At 37.7% G+C, this 24,185-nt stretch overlaps 1 protein-coding gene across 3 annotated transcripts in view; it reads right to left on the minus strand.

The window, feature by feature from the left end:
• Positions 1-735: 735 nt before the first annotated feature.
• LOC306869924 (regulator of G-protein signaling 3-like) overlaps positions 736-24,185 on the minus strand; it is a 100,292-nt gene continuing 76,842 nt past the window's right edge. For 2 of the 3 annotated variants that reach the window (XM_079416876.1, XM_079416875.1), the window contains exons 4-7: positions 6,057-6,158; positions 5,054-5,115; positions 3,779-3,945; positions 736-2,525 (exon numbers count right to left, since the gene is read on the minus strand). In XM_079416876.1, coding sequence (XP_079273002.1) covers positions 2,325-2,525; positions 3,779-3,945; positions 5,054-5,115; positions 6,057-6,158 — 532 coding nt within the window. In that variant the 3' untranslated portion in view covers positions 736-2,324. Of the gene's footprint in view, positions 2,526-3,778; positions 3,946-5,053; positions 5,116-6,056; positions 6,159-14,678; positions 14,771-24,185 lie in introns of those variants that run through there. The other variant, XM_079416877.1, reaches the window with a different exon arrangement.

Genomic DNA, 24,185 nt, shown 5'->3' on the forward strand with positions numbered 1-24,185 from the left:
TTCTCAGCGGTGGTTGGCAGGAGAGCCAATATTTCCCTAGCAACTCACTGAAGAGGTCACTCAATTGCTGCTATTTGCAGTGTTGAGACTGCAAGAGAGGCAACCCTTACATTAAAGCTCATTCACAGAGATCTCCTCTACGAAAACAACACATTCTTGTGGGATTTGTTTGATCCTCAGTTCTAAAAGATGGGAAATCCTGAGAAAAAGGGCTTCATGAATATTACAGAGGACTTTTATGAAATAAAGAGGAATCCTGCAATCAAACCTCGCTCAAGACTATTCTAGCTCTTTTGCATACATCCCATTAGCTGTTCATCTCAGTACTAGTCACAACACCACAAGATTTAATGTTATATTTAGGGTTATATGCTGTGACATTGTTTTCATGATAAGTATTTTCCCCACCTTAAATTACCATAAAGATAAATCTCATTGTAATGCAGCCAGATGATTTACATTTGATTTTTTTGGTCAGTAATGAATATTTGTAAAAAACACTGTCACAAAAATAATGCCAAGAACAAAACAGGCTTAATTTTTTTTGAAGCAAAATATGATTTTGTATTTCTTTCTTTTGAGTGTGGGATAAATATTCATCCCTTTATAAGTTTTATAAAAAATAAATAAAATATCCAGTGATGCTGAAAAATACAATGCAATGCAAAATTGTGTAAAAATGCAATTAAAAACACAAAACTAAAGTGATAATAAAAGAGAGGCAGGAGGCAATGTCTCATTTTACCATCTAAATGTTTTATTTGTGTTTTGCAATGACACTTGCTTTTTAAATCTCTATTTTCTTTTGCACTTGCTATCTTAGGAGATGCGTTGGAATTGTAAACAGTGAAAATGATCAAATACATTTCATAAAACTACTTACAAGCAGTGTACGTCCAAGGCAGAGGACGACCATACCTGCTCCGCCCCGATTTATAACAATACAGGTCATTTTATAGCTTTAAGGTTCACATATTTACATAGGTACAGCAATGCCTCATGGCACACACACCCACAAAACCTTGTGTGTTTTTATCTTTTTATCATATTTTTCTTAAGAATTATATGTACATCCATTAACCCGGCTGCCTGCTGCCAGGGAAACACAGTTACAATAATTTGTGTACTAATGTAATTCTTACATTAACTGTAACTTACAATAAAATGAATACAGAGCTCAATCTATTGTATTTTTCATAAAAAAAAGGTAAACTTATCCATAAGATAAGTCAACAAATACAAATAATAAACATATTGCACTTACATCAGGACAGCTGTGGGCCTGGATCAAAGTGGAAAAGGGAAATTCAGCTGAGTGCAATGAACAAAGCAACCAGTGAAACCTCTAAATAAATAGCTACATTTTTTGTATTGGTAAAACATGTCGTCTTATCAACAAATATAGGGAAAGAGCCTAACTGACCTTGTGCCCTATTAAATATAGAGTGCATGATTAAACCTAAAGTTCGGAAAAACAACATTTTAAGTGTAGAAACAGAAGATTAAGTAGGTCTGGAAGCTTCATAGTTGAGTGCCATAATGTCCTGAGAATACTGTCTCTTCCATTCTTAATGTGGAGCTACAATGAATGGCTTATTGGCTTTACATACGCAGCTAAGCATGTTTTGTATAGTTTTTATAGACCAACGACAGTCCATTTCAAGCTCAGAGCGAAATGCTCCAGTCTTCAGGTGCAGTTTGGTCCATTCCTCTAGAGCGTTTGTACACTTATTTATGAAATGTGTATTAAATTAGGGTTGTGCCAGCATTTTTTGCACCCCTTCATGTGATATGGAGTCGACAGACACGGAGGAAGGTTCACAGGAACACCACTGAGCGATAAGTGCATGATCATCAATGTCTTCTACATACCATCCAGACATCCAACCCCACAGGCACAAGACATTTCTGAAATGTCCAGGAAAGTCATCATGAAATGGAGAACAAAGAGAGGTGCAGTGCTTGAGCAGAAGAAGAGAAACATGCTAAACAGTACCCAGCTGTCAGTGTTAAAGAGGCAATAATTGTCTCTTTTTTTCCTCCAGTACACTTGGAAAACCAATTAAATAACAAAATTAAAATGGGAATAACCAGCATTATTCAGCATGGTGGTGCCCCACTCGTCCAGCGCCATTAGGTCGGTCACACTACCTTTTCCTCTATCTTTCACCTCTTGTAAACGAAGCTTTGTGCATTTCTCCACTCCCTGTCTTTTCACCACATTAACAGATAGAATGGCTGATGAGAATGAAATGCTAAGTGAAAGAAACCTCTCCAATGCTACTTTATATAGTCTCTCTTTCTCGCTTTCTTTCTCTGTCATCTTAGGAGGAGGAGGATGTTGATGTGGTGCTGGGTTTCTTTTGATTCACTAAGTCCATGTAGAGTTCTGAACGCAGAAATCGAGGGTACGAGTCTTTCTCCATCAGGCCATATATCCTCCTCTGGGCCAGGTCGAAGCAAGAGCAATCAATGTTTTGCAAGTTTTCTTTAGTATGTTCCCTGGTGTAGGAATCCAAATTCACCTGGAGGACAAACAAAAAGCCATTACTTCCAAGTCAACAGGTGTTTTAATTCATGTTACGTCTAGGTTACTGACAGTTTAGCCAGAAAGCAAGTTTGAGGATTTCCCCCAGTCCATATATGGACCGTCTATAGACCTCGTGCTCCAGGAGGGCCACCTTCCAGCAGAGTTCAGCTGTATCCCTAATTAAACGCATCTAAACCCATTAATCAAGGTCTTTAGGATCACTAGAAACTTCTAGGCAGGTGTGCTGGAGCTAAACTCAACAGGAAAATGGCCCTCCAGAAGCAGGAATTACCAACACCCTTGGTCTAATGCATATTGTGCAGAAATAGCAAATTCCTACTTCCAATGCAATATGACTGACTTTATGCATCATCCAAGTGTTTTATTTATATTCCACATGGAGAAAAAAAGTCATGTTTACATTGACTATGAAATACTAAGTGCTTACTATTTGTGGAAATTCTGACAAGTCACTTTGTTGGTTTCTATGACATTTTCTTTACAACCATTCATGAAGATTGACACACTGAAAGCTATTTAACTTTTAAAAAGGAGTGAAAAAATATCATCCCATATCTTTGGTAATTTAGTACATTATTGATTATGGTTGCCCAAAGTTTGATTATTGTAATAGGTCCCCACTTGGTGTTTATTGAAACGTCAGGGTCCTGAAACTAAAACCAGTTGAGAAATAAACTTGTTATATATATATATTCCTGCTCCTACATGGCACATAAAAAAAAAACTGTGATGGTAAAATGTTCTCTATCCAGTAGCCAAAGTAAGCTTAAATCTGGACTGGACAGCACGCTGAAAATCAAAGATCTGGCAACGTGAAATTACACAAAGCTCAGTCTTCTTTAGCCTTACTGCTCGAAAAAGTGCTGTGAGGTCCTGCTGCTCATCTGATTTTGAATTTCCAAACTGCTTTCCAAGTTTGCAAAATGAAAACATGCACTCATGCTATCTGCTGTTGGTGTTGTGCGGCCAAGAGGGAGACCATTAGTCAGGCATGACATCATATCCTACATGGCTGCTTCTTTGAACAATTTTTTAGGCTCATGACACAAAGCAGATTTTTTTAAGAACATTTCCAGCCTTTTTTATGCTGCTAAATACAGAATGGTAGCATTGTTTATATGCAGTGAGTGGTACTCAACAATACCCAATTAATATCTGGGGTGACTTTTAGTGTCAAACGTTCACTTTTCTGTCAAATTTGAACTAAATATGAGACTTCATGCTTACCTCCTTACAGGACTGGATGGCAATGAATTCCGCAAAGATTTTCTTAGCTTTTGATGTCATCTTGGACTGTGATTTAATCTTCTTGTAATCGTCACAGGCCAGCCAGAAATCGAGATTCTCTTCACTAAACTCTGTGCGCAAGAAAGCTCTAAATGCCGCCAGCCCATCTGATGAGGGAGAGGGAAAAATAAAGAGGCAGAAAAGGGTAGATGTTATTGGATGGATAAACAGAGAACCATGGCAACGGCAGCCTTCACTGAAAAGGCAGTGCTGAGCGCCAAACCCTGAGTCACTACTTAACGCATAAACATGAGAACACGACTCCAACCAATGATTTAATTACATTTGTTCTCCTCCGAGACTCCTGCTGCCATGTCCTGGGTGCAATGAAACATTTTCATAATTATTCTATTATTATTTTTCAGCATTTCTGACTTTCATTAAGTTCCAGACTCACTTTCAGGGACTCAACTTGAAATTCAAACTCATTATTTGTACTTAAGTGTGCTGTAGCTGCCAAGCACAAGAAGGTAAGCACTGCAGCAAAATGATAATATCTGAACTGATTTTAGATCATCTTTATGTAACCAGCAATGCCAATGAAGTAGCTACATTTGATGCAATACAGAAGAAAAAAAATACAAATAATTCAGCTTTTGATTATTTTACAGCACATGCATCAGTGACTTCCTTATACAGTAGCATTACACACATTTTTACTGACATTTTTTAAGATTTCCTTTCAGCTCTAAAGGCGCCCAGTATTAAAATAGAAGGAAGTGTGGCCCCATCCCAAAGCAAGCAATCACCTTTCCGTTCTCATAAGAGCCTGCTGATAACAGCATGTAGATGCTCTCAGGTTTTCATATGAGGGAAACAATTGCTGCGGAAAAAGACATCTCCTGCCTCAAATCTCAGGATCTAATTGCATCACAAGCACTTTCAACGTCACAAAACAAGTGAATTTGATTAAAAACCATGGTGGGATTTTGTCTGAGTGCTTTGATCTGTGGTCTTTCTCTGACTCCATACGGATGTAGGATTCAATTCATCTAGGATTACTATGAGAGCCATTGACCATGTTCAACAGACCGTTCATTCAGTGACTCGGAGAAGGAAGTCTAGAGAAAGCATGCATGCTTAACACACTGCAACAATGCAGTCATCATCCCTGTGGATTTAAGCCAAGCCAATGGAATTCATCAAATACATCCAATATAACAAGTTCATTATATACATGAGGAAAGGAAATGACATAAAGAGAATATGTCTTACATTTGTGGATGAGCAGCTTGTCAAAAGATTCTCCCCACTTCATTGCCTCTTCTGGAGTGGGCCTGCAAATAAAGGCAGAACGGTTTTTCAGCAAACCCATCTCTGTCAGGTTTCTCATTGTGTGACCCATTCGAAGTTCTGCCCTTCTCTCACTTGAATGTGTGTGTGAGTGTCTGAATAAGTCTCTCTTGGATGGCCTCTTTTATACTTCACACTGTGGAGAGGAGGGGGTGGGATCAGGCTGCTCCAATAGGATTACGTGTCAGCCAGAGGCTCCGCCCACAGCTTCTCTCATAGACTCATTCTGCCTTCATTGTCTATCTAAACTCAGCACCTACAGTCTGCAGCTTTAACACATACTGTGACACTGCCAAATAAGGAAACTGTATCTAACAGGGGAGTGTTATTAATCATAAAACCATCAGTCAGAACATAGAGTGCACTTAAAGATGTGCGCTTTACAACTGTAATTTTTATTTTGACCTATACTTACAACTTCTGTCCATTGATTTTTAGATCTGTACCATGAAACATTTATACTGAAATACTGAAAATAAATCAAACTGAAATAAAAGAGTTTAATTTTTATATTTTATTTTTTATTTCACTTTTTTTAAGTAACGAAATGTGTTTTGTTTTAGTTTGAATTTTAGATAACCCTGAGACAAAGTGGTGATAAACCATGTGTCTATGGAATATATAACATCTATTACAACCACCTGTCTTTACTTTTGCAGTACAGATGTGTAACTCTCTCAAAATTAATCATTTATTTTGGGGAAGCACTAAATCAAAGGGTTATAAATACATGTTAAAGTATATTATTTATAATTGCAAAAAAGCACTTCTAAACGTATTCATCTAAAAGACATCTTTTTAGACCTTTCTCAGTAAGTCTGTCTCTTTCATCCCACATACATGAGCAGAGAGCCACCAGCTGGATCATTTCCCAGGAAGCAGGCGAACATCACAAATGCACACACACACAAACACACACGCTTACTTGATAGACCTCATGGATTTGTCGAGCTTGCCGACTGGGGTGCTTCCGGGAGACTCATTCCTCCTCCTCAGGAAAGCGAGTCGGTTCTTCATGTCTTTGGCCCTGCACAAAAATGCACAGAAGGGAAAGAGTTGAGTTTTGAAGGTGATAAACAAACCAACAAATCAATCGAAGTCATGGAAGACACAACCCCATAAATCCAAATCAGATCGTCAGTGCAGTAACCCATAAAACAGTTCCTTTGCCGTACATGTTTTCCTCAATCCGCAGTTATCAAAGTTGAGAGGACGTTTAAAGTTCCTTGATCCGTTTTGAGAAACTCTTTCTGCCTCTTGTCAGTCTCTCTTCCTTCTCGCCAGTCCTGTGTCTGAGCGAGAGGATGAGTGAAGGGAGGGTTGTGCCACTCTCCATACCATCGCTCTGCTGTTCAGGTGCCACCGGGAGTCCCGGAGGCCCTAACCTAGGGCCGATGGACCCCGGGGACCCCTGTGGAGTGCAGCTGCATCTCCAAATCTCCAAAAACCTGACTGTTCACCCCTGGATCCACGTCTCATGAGATGCGCGCTGAGCTCCGGAACCTCCAGATGCCCGTCCTCCCTCTGCCTGACCTCACGTACCTCTTCCAGAGGAACAGGCTTCGCACAATTTCCGCCCACTGATTTCCACTGTGGCTTTGCAGATCCTCTGCCCTCATCATCTCCATTTGGCCTCTTGTAATGCAGGCACAGGCTGATGACAGTACCAAAAAAAGAAGCTGAATCCCATTTTTGGCCCTCCCAAGGCCACCGTTTCCACTTAAAGCACACGCTGAGTGTTCCTGTGGACCATGATTGTACAATAGGCATGAGGTGTTGTTAGATACAACATGAAGTTTCTACAATTCAAATACCCAATAAACAATTATTCTGCCTTGTAACATAGTACATCAGCGTAATTGTTCATCTGTTCATCTCTTTACGGTTGCTGAGCTACATACTTGATGCTCTGTATATTGGCTGTTGTATAACAACTTATCTAAACAGGATTTTGTGTCAGAACTATTCATTTTGTGATCTGACACTGTAAATAAATACAAACATACATACAAAAAAAAATTATATATATATATATATATATATATATATATATATATATATATATAATTTTTTTTTGTATGTATGTTTGTATTTATTTATTTATTTATACAATAAAACTGTGATATATTTAACAATTTGGAATATTTTTTTTTCTAAGTAAATATATAGTAAAATGACATTTATTCCTGTGGTAAAAGCTGAATTTTCAGCATAATTACTCTAGTCTTCAGTGTCACATGATCCTTCAGAAATAATTCTAAATTAATCAAGATTCAATCAAGATTTAATTAATTAATTTAAATTAATTTCTTCAGGATTATTTGATGAATATAAGGCTCAAAAGAATTTCTTAGAAAATATCTGTATTTCAAATAAATGCTGAATTTGTTTTCAAACAATGTAAATGCCTTTGCTGTCGCTTTTGATCAACTGTGATTCATTATGGCAATAATACGGTATTTATGGGAGCAATAGTTGGTTATGCAGTGATTTGCGTCAACAGTGTGAATACAGAAACAGCCTTTGCAGTGCAAATAGCAGAAATAAGTAAAATTATGTAATAACCGCTGGCTAATAATCTGAGCAAAAATGTTTCACTCCACTGGCTATGATGACGGAATGCGTAGACGAGCCTCAACAGGAAAAAGGAAGTCTGTAACTATTTATGACATATTATGTTGCCCTGTAGGCCGGTCAAAATACAATACTAGGCTCTTTCCTTGCTGAGGAAAATTACAACACAAGTCCTAAGCAAAAAGATCATACATCAGGATTACAGTACCAACCCCCAAGTTCCAAAGCTAAGGCTGTTAGTATCTGAGAATCCAATCAGCTCGGCAACCTGGGAAATTAGATGATGAAACGTTAGTCAGCCGTGGTGTGACTAACTGAGAGGAAATTCCTCACACCAGATGTTTGAGAAAGAGGCAAACGAAGCTATTTTAAAAGCTATGAAAAATCAACTCCATGAAAATGTATGCCAAGTCTAAATGCTACACACTTATAACTTATAATTGCGGACATAAAACTTTATAGTTTTATCTAATTAATTACAATACAGTTTGCCTTATTTAATACATTATGGTGTTAACCTTTGAGGATGGGAAGAATAAATGCGTACAGTTGGGTAGTAGAACTTCAATGAGAAAACAGTATTCTGAGAACTTTATTCTGTTATAGTAATTATTTTTTTTTTTTACAATTTTAACTATCATCTAAATTCTGTTTTATATTAAGATCTGTGATATTTGACAAAGACATTTACACATAAATCCTTTTTATCTTGAATTCTCTGGTGGGACATAAGAATGTTAAAGCGCTTAGAATTGAAACCCTCCAGAGTCTGCTCAGATAACATCATAACTGCTGAAATCATCAGGTTTTTGGGGAGATAAACTGACTCACACACATGACTTAGATTTTAAACAGCTATCAAAATATTGAAAATGCCAAATAATGCAGTATTTTGGATGGATTCCGATTGATTGCAAGTTTGTATGTCAAACTTCACCCACTTGTGAAAGAAACCGAGTAGGGGAAACAAATAAATCACAAGATATTTCATTCCAAAGCTCTCTTTGTTTAAAAATTGAGCTTTTACAAGGAATAAATGAAAGTTGGCCAATAGGAATGTTGACTGATTTATTTTTAACTTCCAGTGGGAGATCTGGCTTAAAAATGAGAAGGACTGAGAAGGAGGGTGTTGGATCATACGCACAAGAGGAAAGATTCTCATCAGTTTATGGGCCCTGGAAAATATTGCGAAGTGTAATGAAAAATTTTATGATCCAGATCGGGTTTCACTGTGATCTTATAAGCTGTGTAGCTTTGACGAAAACAGATTAATGCAAACAACAGGAAAACTGGCCTAAGAACAGTCCTTTAAGTCTATAACTTATGTAGGCTGAGTTTGTCTTCATTCAGCGCACAGAAATCGTCAGGTTTTGTAAGGCCCTCAGTGACATTAAATGCAATGCTGCCACCTACTGGATATGATCATTATCAACACTATATATGGGAGGGAGAGAGTTGTGACACCATCAGTATAACCACTTAAAAAACTAGCTACAGAAATAAACTTGCTAGCCTCTTGATAGAAACATAATTCAGTGAAAATACAAAGGAAATGTTACATCCCATCCAGTTTAAATGTGTATAAGAATTGTGTTAAAGAATCATACACACTCACACACTCTCTCTCTCTCTCTCTCTCTCACACACACACATACACAGACTAAATCCAGAAGAACTGTGGCAACATCTCCAAGATGCTTCAAGAAACCTTCCTGCAAAGCTACAGTACTGTTAAAAGTTTTAGGCACTAACGCTAACCTAACCCTAACACTTATTATTTTTTAAATCGATTAACCTCTATTAACTATATCAAACCAATATTTGCATTTTGGTTTAATATTGCATACCGATATTAAACCACCCTTTGCATTTAAAACAGCTTTTGTCCTTGGTACACTTGCACATAGTTTTTTCAGGTAGCTTTGCAAGTAGGTCTCTTGAAGCATCTTGGAGACATTGCCACAGTTCTGGATTTAGTCTGTCTCAGTTTGTTTTGCTTCTCTATGTCATTCCATACGGACTGGATGATGATGAGATCAGATCTCTGAGTGGAGCACTGGCTGTTGTCTCTTTGTGGATACAAAAATCTCACTGGATTATTACAATTAATAGCAAAAGGAATGTTTGGAAATATAAAGTGATATTTATGTATTTGAGATCAAATAAACAAAGTAGGTGCTTCACAAAGACATTTTTAAGTTGGTAATATATTTTTCTTTAGTGTGCCAGTAGAAAATATTACTTTCCTTTAGCAAATATTCTGAACATTGCATCCTACAAGATGAAGTATGACCCTCACAAAGTTCTGATCTCAACATAGAGTCAGTCACACTAAATTTAGAAGTTGGCAACTTCTCCAATATGCTTGAAACAACCATAAACACATCATGTGTTTATCATGATAGAGATAAGAAATGGCCACATTCAACCATATTTAACCTGTCAGGTGCATTATAATAAACTATCTTTTCTCGTAAAGATAAATAAAGTGTGCCAGTAGTAGCAAATGGTGTCAATGGATACCTAGTAACCAGATCATATTTAGTGTCTCTCTTTTAGCCACTAACAATCCACATATAGTGAGCATTCCTCTCTGTCTGTCTGTGTGTCTGTCTGTCTGTGTGTGTGTGTGTGTGTGTGTGTGTGTGTGTGTGTGTGTGTGTGTGTGTGTGTGTGTGTGAGTGAAACACCCTCTGGCCATTCAGTGCCAAAGTGTTGAGATTCCACACTGCTTTGCAACACCGTTATTCATGGCCATGTGGCATCAGTCTGGCTGCCTTTTTGCACAAGAAAAACGCCACGCCAGTGAAAATGTGTTACAGAGTATTAGTTCAACTATAAAAAGAGGAGGAAAGAGGACTGAAAAATCACTCAAATACTCATATTTCACCTTCAAATCAAACACATACTTAGCCTTTTGGCTCATATCAAGCAAAGTAACAGTGCTGTTACAGTACTTCCCAAAAATGTAGTGTGAGTAGAGAGCGTGGGGTAAGATGAGCTTCACCAGAGGAAAATAAGATGCACTGCATGCCAGGTTTATTGCTCTTTCATAGCCATGTTTCATTTAAAGGAATAGTTATATATCATTTTTAATAATATAATTATAATATAATTTATATTTACATTATATAATTATAATGTAATATAATGTTTTTTCTGAATATTTCCTCACCCTCATTCACTCTTCTACCCAAAATATCCATGATATTCCATAATCCATAATTACACTTCCTCCATTAAAAAAAGTCCATCCCCTGTTGTCCTCTCGCATCAAAATCCACCAGCATATTCGTTTAGAGCTGTTTTCATTTGTTAAGAATGCTTCAGCTCTGCATACTTCTCACCTGATTCAGACCAGATGTCTATTTCACTGGAGAAAGCAATATAAAGAACTTGGTTTGGAATTGTAAATGCTTTAATGATGGATTTGTTTCTTACAAATGCACAGTTTGTGGATTCACAAGATGTTAATTGATGTACTGATGTGGATAACTTGTGGGTTATTGATGTTTTTATCAGCTGTTTGGACTCTCATTCTGGCGGCACCCATTCACTGCAGAGGATTCATTGGTGAGCAAGTGATGAAATGCTGTATTTTCAATTCAGTTGAAGTTTATTTGTATATGGCTTTTCATGATACAAATCGTTGCAAAGCAGCTTTATAGGAAATTAAGTTTCTACAATATATTTCGTAGTAGCTTATTTCTACAATGAATAAACACATTTTACATCACATTTACATCTTGGATTGCCTGAGAGTAAATTCTCTGCACATTTTCATTTTCGAGTGAACCTTTAAATATAAAATAATTTTACAAATTTAGTATTACACATTTGGCTATTGTGGCGGGAGGAGCAAACAACAGACACAGTGGGTGTGGCGTCAAGCCTGGGAGAGGTTTTTATTAAACAAAATAATCAAAGAAAGTGTCCAAAAGGGGGGAAAAAAGTGTTCAAAATAAACGGGGGATCTGGTGTCCTTGTCGTGCTGCGGGGTTCGTGAAGGGAGGCAGTGTTCGGAAGGGAAGGGTCCAGGTAAGGGGCGGAGTCCGGTGGCGGCACGCGCTCCTTTCTCGGGTCCGAGGCTCGAGTGGCGGAGGCTTCTCCTAAGCGGCTTCGTCCAACGGCCGTCCTTGGCACTTCCGGGGGATTCGACGGCCCGGCATCCTGGCCTGTCAGCCGTCTCACAAGTGCTCGGCTCCATCCGGACTGCGGGTCCGGCAGCTCGCGTCTTTGGCGGTGCGGGAATCCTCTCAACGCTCCCTTCCTGGACCCACGAGGACACCAGCGTGCATGCACGGGGAAGAGACTGGTCTCTCGAGGAGAGGCGCTCGGCATTTAAACAGCGGCGGTGATGAGGCTCTATTCACATCAGGTGCGCCTCATCACACGCCGCCAGCCCTGGCTGTTTCAGCGCCCCTCCTCTCTCACACACCCACTCCCGTCGGGAGCCTGGTGAAGGGCGGCGAATACGGGACGGGGTGGTGATGATAATAAGGGGGGAGGCAGCCGACTCTTTAGCTAAAGCAAATTACCTGCATTCAGTTTTATCAGTTTATGTATTGTTAGGAAATCAAACCCATTGCCACAGCTTGTGCCATGCTCTACCGTTTGAACTACAAAAACAAAAAGACAGCTTTTTGACAAAGTAAATGCACAGAACTATTAAATTAATGTCAAAAGCATTAGTCAAACTTGAAAAAAAACAACAACAACAAAAAAACAGGTGAAGCTATTGGACAAAAGGTTTTGAAGCAATGAAACATCTATTAAATGATCGCAAATCATTTTTTCACACCTGGAAGTTGGCCTCTCCTACTAATTTGCAAGTTTAAACTTTTGAAATGCTAAGCTCTTTAATTAACACTCTAGAAACACTATATGACATAGTGCATGTTCTGTTGCATGTCCAGTTGTGTCAGAAGCTGTGCAAGCGGGTCATATGCAGTTGGAAAGGACATTAAACGTGACTGCATTGCTTGAGGGAGGTAGCAGTCAAACGTCTATCATGCTTGAGAGATCGTGAACCCTCATTTAGAGAAAAAACATTGGGCTAATTATCAAGCAGAAGCAGCTGCTCCCACGCCTCCTCACGGCACAGGCCTGTAATCTCTCGACAGGAAGGACACGCCCTCACTTGAATTGATCAAATTCCTCTGGCACTAAGGACAATAACCTCCCTCTCTGTATTTAAATCACAACTCAAAACCTACTTGTTTACCCAATATTTTATATACAATATATGTTTTTTTTTGTTCTTATACTATGTTTGTATCTCTATTTTCTGTACATAATTGTACGATGATATGCACCGTCAATCATGTCTATCCCCAGACTGGGCAACTGTCTACTGTCTATTTAACTGACTAATTGATTGTGAAAGGAGTGTTATCATTATGTGAATCGACTGTCTATTCTGTTTCTGCTTTTGTACAGCGTCCTTGAGCTTGGGAAAGGCGCTATATAAATTAAACATATTATTATTACATCAGCAATAAAAATTAACCTATATACCTTTTTATTCCCCCTCTAGCACGAGAGCTGGTCTCCTCAGAATATTACATTTGGAACGCCCCGGTGTCCTCTGGACTCATGGTGCTGTGACAGCATCTCATTAATGCACATCGGCCTTAATAAATCATTGTAGATATTAAACAAGGATCGGGCACTGAATGATATTCTGTATGGAAATGCTGCTGTCATAGAGTGTAAACTTACATTTACAGTCTGACTTTCATATATCAGTGTGTTTTTTTTTGTCAAATATGAAATCCTCAGTGTCTCAGAATGTGTCTTGAGTGCGACTCCTTTATTTAGCTGAAAAATGGGCTGATATATAATGAATGACTGGTCGGAGAACCTGATCAGTATTTATAATATAATACAGTATTGGCTCCAGTATTATAATATAATATTATTATTTTCCAGTCATACGTATCCTATTTAGTGATTAACTAGGGTTTTTATACAGTATAATAAGAAAGGTTTTTATCTGCACCGTTTTTAGTCCAATGCTCTTTCATCTTCACTAATAAGAAGTAATGAAGAATTAAAATTCAATAAACAGGATGCTCTGATCCAGCGCCTCTGAGCCTGTTGACAGACATTTCCCCACAGCCAGCCCTGCAGGGTAAGCCAAAGATAGAGGAGGAGAGGAGATGGTTGCAAGCCACAATTATCTCCAGGCTTTGCCAATTCCCTCTCTGCCCGGCTCATATTACTGCCCATAATAGAGCTCAGCGCTATTCCAGGCCGTGAAAACAAATGCGATGTGGAGTCCAATAGGAGTCCTGTTTTTAAAATGCTGGATTTCTGCACCAAAACACTGGTTTAGCTACGAAATATGCCATATTTGTTCAAGCAATGTGCTTTTGTGTGCGTGTATTGTGTGCATATTACATTTGCTATTATTAAGTACTGTGTACATCTCTCACTGCTGCTTTACTGTCTCCTTCAGTGCTTTAACTGAGACCATTTTCTGGACTTATAGACTTATATATATATATATATATATATATAGTAAATAAAAGTAAACAAAAAAATTTGAGTGAAATATGATCCTCACATATTTTTGATACATTTCATGAGATTCACGCAAACAATTTGTTGAATCAATCCAGAGACACTTTAAAATATCTTACGTGAAAAACATCAGGAAAGAAAACACACTCAAGTTTACTGACAGATTTAAACCAACACAAAATAGGAAAGACACTTTCAGGTTAATGAAACCTTCAAACATCAAAACCCAAAAGAAAGAAAAGCTGAAACATCAGCACTTCACGTGAAGCTCTCCCAAACGCCCTGCCAGACGAGCCACAGGAGATGTGAACTCCTGTCACCCTCATCTTTTCCCTCTTCTAAAGTAACCTCATGCTTTCTATTTTTACCTCCCTCCTTCCCTCTTCTCATTATTGTGAGAACTCTCAGAGCAGCAGAGGAGACACTTATAGGAGCATTTGGTCCCTACCTTTCAAGGTACTTCTCAGAGAAATCCACCATTGTGTGTAAGGTGTGTGTGAGGGGTGGAAGAGCAGGGTGCTGGGACAGTCACATTCCTCTAACTGCACACAGAGCCTCTGTATCTTTATATAGCACAGGATCTTAGGGAGGCAGAACTAGTGTGAGCCAATCACAGGCCAGATCTCCACTACCACAGACTGCTGTACTGTGTGTCAGTGTGTTTACAGCACACAAACTGTTCCACATACAGTCTGTCTGTCTGTCTACATGTAGCTGACAGATGTGTTATATTAAATTGATTGAACTGTATAAGGAAGTGGATATGTGGATATTTCCGTTGGTATGTGCGATTGTCATTTTTATTTATCTACCCATCTATGACGTTATGCACACATATATAAAGTTTGGGGTTAATATATATATTAAATAAATATATTATATAATGTAACAGTATTTTTTTTTTTTTGTAATGTAACAGTACATTACAAAACAAAAAAAAACAAAACAAAAAAAAACACGGTTTCCACAAAAATATTAAGGAGCAGAACTGTTTTCAGCACTGATAATAATCAGAAATACTATTTGAGTATCAAACAGAAAACAGTTATTTAAAATTGCAATAATATTTCATAATATTGCTGATTTTAATTTATTTTCAATAATAAATGCAGTCAAATAAATGCAGCCTTAGTGAGCAAAAAAGACTTATAAAAGACTTATACTTAAAAGACTTATTATCAAAAACAATACAAATTTGACAGACCCTAAACTTCTGGATCTAAATTATATATCCACAAACAAGGGCGTCGCGCACTTATTATTTTTGAGGGGACACGAGTTGGTGTGTGTGTGTGGGGAGGGGGGGTCGTCATGTGACACACAGCAGCCACAACAGCATATGTTTTATTTATTTTTTCCTTTTTATTCGAAACATTGTCAAATGCATTAACAATATCATGAAATATCTTGATTCTCACCTTTATAGATTATGTTAGTTGATCTAGTGGGTGATGGTCAAAGTAACCTAATGCAATCTATTAACTATGCATAAAACCTGTCTGTTTACTTAATTAACAGATATGGGTGTCATGCCATAACGTATTTTAATATGACTGACTTTATATTTATTGAATTTAACATTGAAAGTTAATGTGAATACAAAATTGTAAATTAGGCTACTAATCATAACATTTTTGTAATTGTACAGAAAGAGAGCAAAGAACATTTTCACTGACAGTCTAGAGTCCAAGCACTCTCAAAAACTCCCATTAAAATCACTGAAGCTGTTTACACTATGAAATGAATATCTTACTTACAGATTCGTACACACATTTGCACTTTGTTGTCTCTGACGAGCAGGCCTGGATTAACACAGTGTAGTGCCCTAGGGTGACCACATTTGAAGTCCCCACCCCCCAAACCAATTCAATTGATTGGTTTGAACGGCTGATTCATTCAGGAACGAATCAAGTGATTCTCTTTATGAATGGGTAATTGAATCACTGACTCACTGGATTCATTTAAAAACGCAGGTTCATTCATTAACAAAATACCGCTGTGTTTGAAAGGAGATACAGCTGTGACTGTTTGAAACTATTTTCCTTTACAAAATAGAGCAAAATCAGGAATTGTTAAAGTCATACAATGTACATCACTTAATATTAACTCATTGTATTGAACTGTTGTAATTTTAATATCACATTTGCAAACTCCCTTAATAATCTTTAAAAGATGTCACTCACTTCAATTCATCGCAATCTCACAAAGTTCCATTATAATAAATGAAGCTCTCTACACTGCACAACGAATCTCTTATTTACACCGTCTACACTTTGTTTGTTATTATAACAAGAGGATTTGTGAGGATTTAGCAATGAACAAAACTCCAGTATTTTGAGCAGTGAGTGGATTCTCATTAACATTGCATTAATAAACAATGTCTGCGACTGCGATACATTACTCAACGCTGCAAAAACACGCAAGTAGAAATCTTTGAAACTCCCCTCAGCGCAAACACAAATAGCCTATGCTGATGATCGGGTTTAGTCGCACGCAGTACATTTCAGTCACACTGTAGAGCCCTGGATATGTGTCGTGATATTTTCTCTTTTTTAAATTTACGTTTCGCACAACCGCTAAACTAATGCTGCCTATCCATTTGTGAATAAACATGCTCGACTTTGACTGGGGGGGAGGGGCAAATACACTGTGATCTGACCCAATCGCAATTCTTTATATGCATATATTTTATATTCTCTCTGTATATATTGTATCATTAACTGTTTATTTTCTATACACCTGCATCTCTTCCAGCAAAATAATATATATAAAACATTGAAAATATTTTAATGGTCTAGTAATTATCTTAATCACTTGGTGCCCCCCTATTGGCTGGTGCCCCAGGGCACTCACCCAATCCCGTCTATGGATAATCCGGCTCTGCTGACGACAGAATTCGCCAGAAAGAGTTATTCAGTCAGCGAGCGAGTGAAGAAAACAGCGGCATTTTAGCAATGACTCATCTGAACGCCTCTGATTGGTCATTGCATTCATAAGTTCAACAGCATCGTGTGTGTGATTGGTTATAAAGCACAGCGCTGTAAAAACGCGTCTGTCTCTGGCTCCGCGCCAGCCCGCGAATGCAGGTTTGAATTTAGCAGCTTATGATAGGATGCACTGATCTAATCACGCTGGTGTGATTGTATTAAATATAGAAAATATTAATCGGCTATTTTTTGTCTTTTGGAAGCTGCATTCAAAATCCACTTGGCTCAAACATCTGAGGGGGCACGTGCCCCCTAACTTTGAATGGGCATCATGCCTCCGTCTACAACTTTTTTGTTTGTATTTTTTTTTAATTAATAACGTCAAAATTGTCTTGACAGATAACAGTTTGTAGATTTTTGGCACATCGGTATTTTGGCGTAATTTATTTATTACTATCCAAAAGGTATCTGCCATTTATTGTACATAAAGAACACGCAATAAATTTAGATTTCAAATTCTAAAATAGTTATATTGAAACACTATGACACCTGTGTGAACTCTAGGAAAACTGCCCTAAATCATCCACTAAAATTACTTCCACAAAAGCTGATTAAATATCATATGTTTGTACATCTATATGCCTTTTACATTAGTGCACATTCTATGGATCATTGAGACCATTCATGATCACGTTCAGTGGCTCTCACCAGATTTCACCAATAATTTAATCTCAGTTGAATTTGTCTTTGAATGGAAACACTCATAATGAGGTAATGTGATGACAGGCACTCCAGCCACCACACCTGGGAACTGCGATCGCAAGATCATGTTGACAGTGAAGGTTAGAGTCTGCTAATGCATCCTGTAACGTGAAAGCAGCTGTGTCCTGGGCCTTTGGGTGAGCCCCGGCTCAGCTGTTTTCAGATCAGTTGAATATGCAGACTGGACGTCTTTCTCTTTCACCAGAGGTCTGCAGTTACACTGATCTCAGATGAGTGCTAGTGTCTGCTTTCTGTGTGTAGTCTGATGTCATAAACCAGGTGCCAAAAAGAAAAAAAGCTTCCTGCTATTAGAGCCAAACCAGGTGCAGCTGCTATCACATGAACTGCTCTGTGTAGGTGGACTTTTCTTTTTTTCTTCTTCTTCTTCTTCTCCTTATTAGGTAATTTTAGATCAGAGTTAAAAATGCTTCTAGCTACTTGATATCAATTTTACATACCATTGTGTTCTCAAGTAAGTTGTGTTTCTGGTGGGACACTCATTAGTGGCGCACTCTAGGCACTCGCTCGGCGCGGAAGGTTTGTTGTTATGGTAATGTCGATATTTTAATCTAATAAATATCATCTGCTTTTGTAAACTGAATTAAAGTCATGTTTGCATTTCCTTTTCTTTTTTTTGGAAAGTTATGTACAGTATACACCATTGTTTTGAGCTTCTGGATGATAAATATTTGACTTGCTGTGTGTCTTTACAGGTAACATTATGTTTGGACTTTCTTTTGGAATTGATGTCAGTGGCGTTGAAATATTGCAGCAGAGCGATGATATCTCAGATCATCATTATCTAGTTTTCTGTATATTCCATATAGCTAAAGCTGTAAAGCCAACTCCTTGTTACAAATATGGTAGAACCATCACTTCTACCACAAAAGACTACTTTATAAATAATCTTCTGACTTCTCAATTCTTCAGCATATCCAATAGCTCAGAACAACTTGATGATGTAACAGAAACTATTGACTCTCACTTTTCTAGCACTTTAGATACGGTTGCTCCTTTACGCTAAAGGAAGATGAAGGAAAAGAGTCCAACACTGTGGGATAATGAACACACTCAGGCCCTAAAGAGAGCAGCCCAGAAAATGTAGCGCAGCTGGAGAAAAACAAAATTAGAGGCATTTTGTGTTGTTTGGCGGTAAAGTACTCTATCCTACAGAAAAGCATAAAAAACTGCTAGATCTGTTTACTTTAAGTCTCTTTTAGAAGAAAACAAACACAACCCCAAGTATTTATTTAATACAGTGGCTAAATTAACAAAAAATATAACATCAGCAGGTGCAGACATTACCCAGCAGCACAGTAGTAATGACTTTATGAACAACTTTACTTCCAAGATCGAAACTATTAGAGATACAATTGTAACCATGCAGCTGTCAGCCACAGTATCGCATCAGATACTGCACTATAGATCCCCTGAGGAACAATTTCACTCATTCTCTTCTATTGGAAATAAAGAATTGTATAAACTTGTTAAATCATCTAAACCAACAACCTGTATTTTAGACCCTATTCCATCTAAGCTCCTAAAAGAGGTGCTTCCAGAAGTAATAGATCATCTTCTGAATATTATTAACTCATCATTGTCATTAGGATATGTCCCAAAAAACTGGCTGTTATTAAGCCTCTCATTAAAAAAACACAACTTGACCCCAAAGAATAAATTAATTACAGACCGATCTCGAATCTCCTTTTTCTGTCAAAGATATTAGAAAAGGTAGTATCATCCCAACTATGTTCCTTCTTAAAGAAAAATTATATATGCGAGGATTTCCAGTCAGGTTTTAGACCTTATCATAGTACTGAGACTGCTCTTATTAGAGTTACAAACAACCTGCTTTTATCATCTGATTGTGGTTGTATCTCTCTATTAGTGCTACTGGATCTTAGCGCCGCGTTTGACACTATCGACCACAACATTCTTTTAAATAGACTAGAAAATGATGTTGGCATTAGAGGAAGTGCACTGGCATGGTTCAAATCGTACTTATCTGACCGCCATCAATTTGTGGCAGTAAATGAAGAGGTATCATACCAATCACAAGTGCAGTATGGAGTACCTCAAGGCTCAGTACTTGGCCCCGTACTTTTCACGCTTTACATGTTACCCTTGGGAGATATCATTAGGAAACATGGTGTTAGCTTTCACTGTTATGCTGATGATACCCAGCAAAACTAACGGAATGTATAGTTGATATCAAAAACTGGATGACTAGCAATTTCTTACTGCTAAATTCTGAAAAAAACAGAGGTGTTAATTATTGGACCAAACACGTTTGCATGTAATAACCTAGATCACTGTCTAATACTTGATGGCTGCTCTTCGTCATCAGTTAGGAACCTAGGCATACTTTTTGATAGCAATCTTTCCTTCGAAAAACGTGTTTCTAGCATTTGTAAAACTGCATTTTTCCATCTTAAAAATATATCTAAATTACGACCTATGCTCTCAATGTCAAATGCAGAAACATTAATTCATGCATTCATGACCTCGAGGCTAGATTATTGCAATGCTTTATTGGGTGGTTGCACTGCACATTTAATAAACAAACTCCAGCTGGTTCAAAATGCAGCAGCTAGAGTTCTTACTAGAACCAGGAAGTATGACCACATTATCCCGGTTCTGTTAACACTGCACTGGCTCCCAATTAAACATTGTATACATTTTAAGATCTTGCTAATTACCTATAAAGCCCTGAATGGTTTGGCACCTCAGTATTTGAGTGTGCTCTTATCGCATTATAGTCCTTCACGTCCGCTGCAATCTCAAAACTCTGGCCATTTGATCATACCTAGAATATCAAAATCAACTGCGGGCGGGAGATAATTTTCCTATTTAGCGCCCAAACCCTGGAACAATCTACCTAACACTGTTCGGGAAGCAGACTGTCACAGTTTAGTTTCTCTTTAGTCCTCTTTTGCCCTTATTTGGTTCTTCCTGTTCTTGTTTCCTGTTATTAGTTAATCATCGTTTAGTTTTTTCGCCTGTGTGTAATTAATTATCTTGTTTCCTTGTTTTGGTTGGTCCCTTTATAAGTCCTCAGTTCTCCTCATGTCTTTGTTTCGTCTTAAAGTTAGGTTAACGTTGTTTAATGATTGATTTCTTGTACGCTGAAACTCTTATGTTATTAAAGATCTGTTTTTCTACTCACCAGTTCTTTCCTGCATTCCTTCGTGGAGCAAAACCTTAACACAGACACTCTCTGTCAGTTTAAATCTAGATTAAAGACCCATCTCTTTAACCTGGCTTACACATAACACACTATCGCATTTCTATAATTCAAATCCGTTAAAGGATTGTTACGCTGCATTAATTAGGTCAACCAGAAACGGGAACACTTCCCAAAACACCCGATGTACTTGTTACATCATTAGAAGAATGGCATCTACGCTAATATTAGTCTGTTTTCTTCTTATTCCGAGGTCACCGTAGCCACCCAGATCCAGACTGTATCCAGATCAGATGGTCACTGCAGCCACCTGGATCTAGTCCGTATCCAGATAAGACGGTGGATCAGCACCTAGAGATGACCTCTACAACCAGGACGCCTAGATGAGCTGATCCCCAGTGAAGACCCTGTCTCCAAGATGGCCATCGGGACAAGACCACAGGAACCAGATGAGTCCTTTGCAAAATCTGATTCTGCTTTAGCCTAGATTTAAACTGCTGATTTTGTCTGGCCAGAGGAGAATGACACTATTTGGACAAACTATTTCCCCGTCTAAATACTGTAAAGCTGATATAAAGCCACCCAGCTTTATATCAAGCCAATGTAAAGCTGCTTTGACACAATTTGCATTGTTAAGAGCGCTATACAAATAATATTGATTCCATATTTGTGAAACTATGTAAATAATAAAATAACTAAAAATCATTGTTTGTTGTATTGCTGGTTTAAGGAATAAGGAGGACACTCTCACATTGTTAATGTTTCATTCTGTAAACTCATTATTAACTACCCATACACTAACATCAACTAATGGCTTGTTAAAGTTGATTTTGACATTACTTTACTTGAGAGGACCCAACATAACTAACTCACTATTAACTACCCATGAACTAACATGAATTCACTGTTAACTACTTACTAAACTCAGCTCATGATTTATGTTATACTTTCTATCAAACACACATGTACTAACACAGTGAGTATTCAGCCCGGTTAAGAGATGCTGTGTGGATTTTCAAGAAGTCAGAGAGTGGAGGTACAGGATCATCACGGCTGTGTCTGGATGGACAGTGAACTCTTTCCAGTTTGAGCATTTCTTTAGGAATTGTTCAACAAATGTTCTTTGTGTGTTGTTTTTTTTTATTTTATCTGTGTATAAGACACAATAGGGTGAGTTTAAAGGGAAAGAGATGAACATAAAACAGACAAGATCAGTCATTGGTGTATTTAGTATTTTATACACTTGATCAACTAATCCTTTGCAACCCAACAATGTTTATGACAAAGCTGAGGATGTAAAATGCTCAAATTATGATAGTATTAAATCATTTTAAATAATGTTAAAGTCAGAGTATTTCTTATTCCTTCTTAAAGAGGAGGTTTGATTTAGTTTACCCATAAATGTTAATTAATGCATTAACTATCAAACATGTACTAACATGTAGTTAAGGCTGCCGTTATTCATGCATGAATCTGTATGACTCCAGTCGTAGTTAAGGATAGTTCATAATTAGTAAACTCCCTTAGTAATCATTAGTATTTAAAATGGAGTATTCACTTTTTCACTTAACTAACTTTCAATTAAGCCTGGCTGTGGGTATATTGTATCCACCTTATTTTTCAGCGTGGAAGTAAGCCATTTTCTGTGAATGTGTGAGACTTCCGGTTCATTAGCCGCTATAGGGAAATAACGAGAAGGATAGCAGCGTGCAGTAAATGGTAAAACTGTTTGCACTAACCAGTGTGTTCATAATTAAGATAATACATTAAAATAACATGGTAAGACACACCAGTCTACAACATCAAGCACAAAACAAGCTGTTTTGTACAACTAAAAATATCTGGATGCAAATGACACTGGAAGCCAGACACATTCAATTTACAAATGGCCACGACCACTCTTACAGGAAACATAAGGTGGATACACACCAGTCTTTGTACTTGACAGTACTTTACACAGTATAGAGATACACTGTAGATTTCAAAACAACCTTAAATTGTAGAAGACAAATAAAATGTGTGAAAATGTGTTACAACCATCCCAGTCTCCCCTTTCCAGTCTCGTTTCTGCCACAATTCACAATATAGAGGGAATTCAGGTAAATTGTGCACTAGTTGTCCACCAACTGAAATAATACACAAGTGATCACTAAACCTTAAATTACTATGTGCAAATGTGTGCAATATTAATGAGAATATAGTGAAAGCAGCAATGATGGAGTCAAGCCCAGCATTGGCAGAATGAGCAGCCAAAGAAGCATGATGACAAAAAAATATATATAATGTCGATTTTGATGCCATTTATATGTTTTGTTCTGTTATAGTGCCACCTGCTTTTTTATGTGTCCTCAGACTGAGCTGGTGTTTCTAGGAATTAAAATTGATCGGCTACACATATTTCCCTGAATATTCAACAGATAGTAGCTTCTCGGTGAGATACTTGACCTAAACTTTCATTACAAATGTAAGAGAACATACAGGTAATAAATTAGGATCACTCAGGAATCCTTTTATATATTGGCCAAGCTTAAATAATGATACCTCTTTTTCCCATATCCTGTAGGTAAACATTCAGAAATTAAAGTTTCTCAAACAAAACTCCTGATCAACTTTTAACATTCTAACCCTTCTATCCTGTTCACAAATTCAGTGTATAATTGCTCATATGAAGCAACTATATAAGAGATGGAGATGATATGATATCAGAAGTCACTGTAGATTTTCAACCGTTGCTGACATGTTGTCTACATACTGTTGAAGATATGCAAATTCAGGGGAGAGAAGAGAAGACATGTGGTGTCATATTCCTGTTTAATATTATGATGTCAACTAAATGAGGCTCAATTTCACATAAATTTCACAACACAGTGCTGTCCACATTCCACTCTCACTATAACAACACTTCTGTTATTGCATATGCTGCATTGTCTGGGTATAAAGAGTCCAGGAAGGGAACAATGGTTTTGACTGTGGTAACAAAATATTTTAAATCTCTGAACTGATATGTGATAGGAAAATGGAGAAGAATTGGATCAGATAAAGGTGGATGTGTGTTGGTCGACTGTCTTAGCCACTGTCCCAG

This window comes from Barbus barbus (genome assembly GCF_936440315.1).
Source record: "Barbus barbus genome assembly, chromosome: 5".
NCBI lineage: Eukaryota > Metazoa > Chordata > Actinopteri > Cypriniformes > Cyprinidae > Barbus > Barbus barbus.